The 7,477-nt window shown below is 38.7% G+C and overlaps 1 protein-coding gene across 1 annotated transcript; it reads right to left on the bottom strand.

Annotated features, from left to right (window-relative positions):
- Positions 750 to 3,236, bottom strand: LOC18608546 (probable terpene synthase 9). Its single transcript, XM_018115758.1, has 7 exons — positions 2,989 to 3,236; positions 2,654 to 2,903; positions 2,168 to 2,540; positions 1,876 to 2,094; positions 1,632 to 1,770; positions 1,281 to 1,532; positions 750 to 1,198 (listed from the first exon to the last, which is right to left on the bottom strand). The coding sequence occupies exons 1-7, from the start codon at positions 3,229 to 3,231 to the stop codon at positions 905 to 907; spliced, it is 1,770 nt and encodes a 589-aa protein (XP_017971247.1). The 5' UTR covers positions 3,232 to 3,236; the 3' UTR covers positions 750 to 904.

Genomic DNA, 7,477 nt, shown 5'->3' with positions numbered 1-7,477 from the left:
AAAAATAATATAAAGCTGTTTTTTATATTTTAATATAATTCAATTTAAATGATGAATTGAAATAAGATTAAACAGTTAATTTTGTTTAGTAAAATTAGCAAAATACTATTAATTAAAAGTTAGTTTATTTGTTTATATATATTTAAAAGTATTTTGATAATTTCACTGTTAACAGCTTAATCTTTTCTGAGAAAAGAAATTGTTTACAAAATGTTAATTAAAAATATATATATCAATGTAGTGTTAATTGAAAAAAAATTATAAGATAATAGGTAAAAAAAGAAAAAAAAATTCCAAAACTAGGGATTGGAACTTAAAATTTTAATCGTGCACCTACCCTCCATTCATGTTTTTTTTGGTCACTTCTCGTTCATCCCTTAACCAAGCCTTTCCCTCTAAAGCTTGGTCTTGTTTATTTCAAAAACTACTACTAAAAACTCTTGATCAATTTTATGTAAATGCAAGTTTTCAGACACTCAATTATTTTGGAAATGGGTATGAATGTGGGTACAATGATTATTGGTTTGGGATTTACAAACTTGTAAAGATGATGATATTTGTTTAGTCTTGGATTTTGTGGACGGTGATGGATATGCTTTGTAGAGGACCCATCTCTTTAAATTGTTGTAGTGGTTTTTGGATTTTGTGTCTGGATATCTTGTGAGAGAAAAAAGGGTGTAGATAGTAAAATGGAAAAGAAATGAAAACAAGATGGGATACAACATGTCATACATAACAACCCATGAACATGATAACAATTTAATTTTATTAGAGGTTTAGAGTGCTTTTGAACTTGAAGAAAGAGGAAAAGATAAAAGAACAAGAAGAATGAACAATATTAACTTAAGAATAATAGAACCTCAAGAAACAAATTTTATTCGTCTCTGTTCAAAAGACGAGGGACCTATTCAGCTGTGATAGGTTCGGCAATGAGTGACATCAAAAGATCCTTTGTCACTCCGGTTGATGTTCCAATTCCATCTCCGTGCTGGAAGATGCACTGAGCAGTGCGTGCCATGTTTAAGCACATGTTTATCATGGATCTTGGTAGTAAATTTTTGTAGCTTTCCTCATTTAACTTTTTCCATGAATGAGCCATCAATTCCTTAATGTGATCTCTTGCTTCTTCTTTGGACGCTCCTGTTTCAATCATGTAGCACTCTGTTGATTTTGCCACGTCTCCTCTAGCACTCTCGGCCTTAGCAGAAAAAGCAAAAAAGGGTTAATTTGATGCACTGTACTATATATATTTATTAATTACACATTTGAGTAGTACATACCTTGGAAGTACCCAAATCATCGGCAAGTCGGGTGATTAGGGACGACCAATATATTAGCTCAACCCCATGCTTGAAGCAATAATCAAGAGATTTTTCTGTCATTGAGCCTGCTTGTAAAATATAAGCATGAACTATGGCTGCAGGGCCACCCACTGAGATCCATGCGTTTTCTAAATACTCCTCCAGGACTGGTGTGTGCCCGTTGTAAAACCATCTCGCTTCAGTTAAATATGATGCACAAAGTTTTTTCCACTGCAGTAAACATAGAATTTCAGATAAATTAACTGCGGCATTGCTACAAAATTTGCCATTTTTATGAGAATTTTTTCTTATAGGCACTAGCTTCCATACCTCTTGCCTAATGTAGTGGGTGATATCCAATCCATGATCTATTAGGATATCATGTCCCAATTCGTTAACAAAGTTGAACAAGGCTAAGTAGCATGGCTTCATATATTCAGGAAGGTCCTTCATGGCCCCAATATCCCATCTGAATTGCCAAAATCAATAAAAGAAAAAGAAATGGAGGAATTTGTTAGATCATTTCCTATTTTAATCCCCAAGAGGAAAAGAAGTAGAAGAATCTTTGTCGTACTGATTTACTGCTCTGGTAAAGAGTTCAAGTTCATCCAGCATTCCATATACATCATACATGTCATCAATCGCGGTTAAAATGCATACGAATCTGGTGAGGTAAATCCTGCATTTGGAGAATTGAGGCTCGAAGATGATTCCCATTGCCCAGATATAATTTTCCATCAATCGATCCCGTGAAAAACTCATCTTCTCTTTAAACCCTAAGTCTCTCCACCACCTGTTGAAACAAAAGATGCCTTTGGATTAGTACTATATTGATTAAAATAGTTTACTAATGCAATTATTCTTACGTCGCCAACTCTTTGAGTTCTTGCTGGTGAACTGCTTGCACAAGATTGAAATCTAGCTTGGCTAGCTCAATCAAAATTGAGTTCTTCGAGTCATCCTTTTGGTAGACATCTATGAAAGTCCTTGCCTCAATCCGGAGCATCTTCCAATGTAAAGGAACTTGTAGGGACTGTTGCACTTGGAAAGCTAAATTACTACCTATCTTCCCCAATGAGGACTTGAGATGCTCTGCACTGAATTTCTGGGCCTCTTCCATAACATCTTCTCCATGCATTCCAAGGTGTGAAGCTTCATACAAACTCAAAAGCCCTGCCATGTCTCCTCGTAAACTGTCCACGAATTTCCCATCTCTACCTCTGAATTTGTTGAACACGTCTGTTTTCCACCGCGATCATCAGAAAGTGAATGGGTCGATTAAATTCGGGAATAAAATTAGGCCATATCTGGCTTTATACAATTATATTTAACGGTTACAACTCTGCTATCACCTGTGCTTATTGGAAAAGCATGTTCACGTAGAATCCGGAACAGCAGTGAAGTTGTATAAAGATCTCCGATTACAGTTTCTTTAAGGACATTGTTTAGAGCCTCATCAATCTCTTTGCCAAAATGGTAGGCCACACCTAAACGCTGCATTAGGTCGATTAGCTTCCATGTAGCCCAAGGGTCTGGGGCAAATGCCAGCAAACTTGTAACCTCTTTCTTCAACTCCTTTAATTTAGTACCATGAAACTCATACTGCAACACATGCTAGTACAAAATTCAGATCAAAGAAAAAAAGGCTCTAAAGCAAAGCAAATCCATGATGAAAAAGTTTACTTGCCGAATATGGAGTGGTCAAGGATTCAATGACTTTTGGGTCCCAAATGCTAGGGTGGTAATTAGCTGATCGCCGTTGCTTTGCTTCTACGCAACAGGGCTTTGAACTGATTGTGAAAGAGTGAAGTAATCCTGATCGGCCTAGCTTTCTTCCTGTTGTAAGCCATAGTGAAAACAAGTTTCTGTGGCAGTCAATTACAGCAGAACAAGGAAGAGTGGAGGGAGGGGCAGCTATCAGTTTTTTCATTATTCGTAAACGTTTTAGAGGAAACAGGATGTCCATTCCTTAAATAAAAAGTTATACACGGTCAACTTTTGGTGCTCTTAATTACTTACTACTAGAGAGAAATGTACCTACCACCTCATCGCGGTGGACTGCAATTTTTTATTACTCATATTTCAAAAAAAAAAAGGAAAAAATTGTGAAAAATAGACATCGTGATAAAGTGATTTCAAAAATAACCACTCGTATAAAGTTATCTATTTCTAGCAAAAAAACAAAGCATGAGTAGACCAAAATACCTTTAAAAACATCTTTTCAAATTAGGGTCCCGATATCTCCCTCTCGCCAGAAAGAAAATAGAAAAAAAATAAATGCTCAACTGTTTGAGCTCAGTCATCTTTTTCTCTCAATTCTCTGAACTGTCTCAACTCTGCCAACTCTCTATTGAGCACCATCGTCATCAGCTCTCTGAACTGTATGAGCTCTGTCAACTCTCTGTTGAGCACCATCGTCATCGGGCTGTGGTCTATCTCTCGGCATGTGACCATATTGTCGTAGATTAACAGACCTTATAGCAGAGATGACATCAAGGTATGTTATTGGGTTTATTGATGCAACACTTAAATTTTTGAAACATTTGGTGTAAATTAGAACATGGATTAGAAACATTGCCCAGAGTTGTTACACGCCATGCATCTATAACATGTGTTAGGTTATTTTAGCGTGTCACGACATTGGTTATTTTAGGACAGTTCGTGTAACGAGTCAATAATTACACTGATTAGCGTGTCACATGCCATAGGTATTTTATGCCAGTTCGTGTAAAGACACAGTAATTATAGTCATTGGTGTGTCAGCGTTGGCGTTATATGCATGGCGTGTTACCACTTTTTACGTTATATGCATGGTGTGTTACCACATTTTACATTACATGCATGGCGTGTTACCACATTTGTGTTACCACATTTTACGTTATATGCATGGCGTGTTACCACATTTTACGTTATATGCATGGTGTGTTACCACATTCTGCGTTATAGCATGGTGTGTTATAACATGACTGACAAATTTTAGAACACGACATGTCATGTAATGTGTTAAATGATTGGCAAATTATTGTTGTTTTCAAAATTTCAATGGGGTTCCAATTGTTCGACTTGTGATAAGACACTGTGGTCAGTGGGTGGATGGCATTTACAAGGGTGGTGAGTCACGAATGCGAGGGGTTATGAGTGATTTGTCGTTTACGGGATTGATGAAGCTGGTTAAAGATGTTGTTGGGTTAAATTCAGAAATTGACGAGATTGAGTTACATGTATTGATCAGTACACCTGGAGAGCTATCATGGCCAATTATCAAAGACGATGAGGATGTTGCATTAATTCTGCTAGAACAAAGAAATGTTCTGGTTGTGTATGTTAGCATTAAGGGACGCCAAACAAATGTTATGTCACATGAAGAAGCTGAACAACATGGTAATCAGCTTAATCAAAATGAGATATACAATGCTTCACATATACCACAACATTCGGTCTGTAACCTACAGCAATGGCAATTGACGTATGCACAAGAGTTTGTGTAGCCCGGTAGACACACAACATTCATAGAATAGTTGGCTGCACAATTCTGATCAGGATATGCATCGAACCAATTAGTTACTTCTGTCTAACAAATGCAATAATTGGGTAAAACTGTACAGGGTGTAATGGCATTTTCAAATGAGAATGCGACACTTGAGTACAACACTGTGACGTTGGAGGGTGACACTGCGACGCTCGAGGATAATACTGCATGTGATAAGGTAAATGAGGATTTGTTCCTTGCCGGTGAAGATAGATTTGATGACAATTCGGATGATAGGCCTGATGAATGGCATGATGAGAGTGTAGGCAAGGACTAGCTTTATGACAATGACATTCCAATTTACAATAATGTTGAAGGCGAAACGGAACTTGTTGGAGGTGTTGATGTAGGAGATGTTCAGTGTGATGACCCCATATACAATAACCCCATCGCTGATGAGAACGTGATTCGTTCCCCTGGTACATTACTCCATGACAGTTTTCAAGAAAGGAGAAATGCAGGGATATCTCGTACATGGGTAATTCCAGGTGCAGAAAGGTTCTCCTTCCAAACAATTACAATTGAAGAGTCGACATATGCCGATGATTGCTTAAACAAAGGAAGAATATTTTCCTCGAAGGTCAAGTTGAAACGAGCTTTGAACATGTTGGCTCTAAACTCTAAAAGAGCAGTTTGGGATAAGAGTAAAAAGGTCATGTAAAGCTCGTTATGAGGTTGATTGCAAGGACAAGGCATGCAAGTTCAATGTGCGTGCAAGAAAGTTACCTGAATGAGGAGAATATTGGTAAGTTCGGACGTTCCACAAAATACACACATGTATTGTCGATGGTTTGCAAGGGCAATTTGTAATCGCGAGTGCGAAGATAATTGGTGAACTTATGTCACACAAGTTTCAAGCTAATGATGTAGCATTGAGACCTAAGGATATAATTGGTGAAATAAGGGTTTAGTGGGGATTGGAGTGCTTGTATGGTAAGGCCTGGCAAGCGAAGGAGTATGCGGAGAGGCTTGCTTTCGGTCCCCTAGAGGAGTCATTTCAACTACTACTTTTATATTTTTATATGTTGGAACAAGAAAATCCCGGCACAGTCATTGCATGGCTACTGATGAGGCAGAAAGATTCAAATATTCTTTCTGGGCATATGGGGCTTGTATTTGGGGGTTTAGGGATGTAATGCGTCATACGGTTGCAATTGATGCGACACATCTGAAAGGCAGGTTCAAGGGTTTTCTGTTTGTCGTTGTATGCAAAGATGCGATCGAGTGCGTATATCCAATTGCATTTGGCATCAGCCATGTTGAGCACGAAGACTCGTGGACGTGGTTTCTTAGCAAGCTGCGTGATGCGATAGGTTGTCTTGAAAATACTATGTTCATTTCTGATCAGCATCTCGGCATTACGAAAGCAATTCAAAATGCATACCCTAAAGCGCACCATGGTTTATGCGGGTACCACTTGAAGAAAAACTTTAAAAACAAGTTCAAACGTGACGACATTTCTATGATTTTCACCCTTGCTCAAGATTGCTATAAGGTTTCTGATTTCAACAGACATATGAACCAGCTTAAGTAGATTCAAGCGGGAGCCCACGCTGACCTTATGAGAATAGGCCCTGAAAGATGGGCACGTGCCTATTCATCGACAAGGCGATACCAAATGATGACATCCAACATTGCGGAATGTGTTAACTCATGCTTGAAGCATGCAAGATAAATGCCAATCACTATTTTGATCGAGTTCATCAGAGACATGTTCGAGCGTTAGTTCCATGACCTGTACGAGGAGGCTGTCAAGGTGACCACGCCCCTCAACCCTTGGGTTGTGAGGCAGTTGAGCAAACAGTTCAATGATGCACATCGCTTTGTGGTTAAACCTATCAATCGAGTGGAGTTCGAAATTAAAGACGGAAAGATGGACGGACTTGTAAACCTGTCCACGAAGACGGGTTCATGTTGTGAGTTCCAAACAAATTTACTACCATGCAGCCATGCCATTGCAGCAATAAGGTAAGAATATCTTTATTTCTTATTTGAACCCGAATTGACATAGTATTTACATTGTGCTTGAAGATTGAGTTCATTGTATTTTTCAGTAAATGCAAACGTGAAGCCATTGAAATTTGCGCTGACTACTACAAGACAACCGTTTTGGTGGAGGGTTATATGGGGTCCATTCGCCCGATAAGCCATCCTAATGAGTGGAACATCCCCCCTCATGTGAAACAAATTGCCGTCTTGCCACCACCTTGGCAAGGCCAAGAGGGAAGACCTAGGAGGAGAAGGATTCCATCGGTTGGTGAAGGCAGTCGAGCACTGAGATGTTCTCAATGCAAGAGGTATGACCATAACAGACAGAATTATCCATCACCATTTGCAGTTCCATCCACAAATCCGGCACCATCTCCAACTCAATCGGGGCCTCCACGAGTGCGCCAACAGAAAACATGTTCAAGTTGCAGACAAACTGGTCACACACGCAACAAATGTGCAATACGAAAGACAATGTTTGAAAATGTAGGGTGTCTTGTGGATGAAGACAGCTTGTCGGCCTAACTAAATGTGTAACTCATGTGCAATACCTTTGTCACAATTTGCTCTTGCAATATCTTACATTCATTCATATTTGGATTTTGTGTTTGTTAGTTTCCTGTTGTAGATGAGTCTTTATTTTTTTCATTAATTTTGT

Source organism: Theobroma cacao, chromosome 2, assembly GCF_000208745.1.
Source record: "Theobroma cacao cultivar B97-61/B2 chromosome 2, Criollo_cocoa_genome_V2, whole genome shotgun sequence".
Classification (NCBI taxonomy): Eukaryota; Viridiplantae; Streptophyta; class Magnoliopsida; order Malvales; family Malvaceae; genus Theobroma; species Theobroma cacao.
Note: the sequence above shows the minus strand (reverse complement) of the source record. Positions and strands in the feature narration are given on the sequence as shown.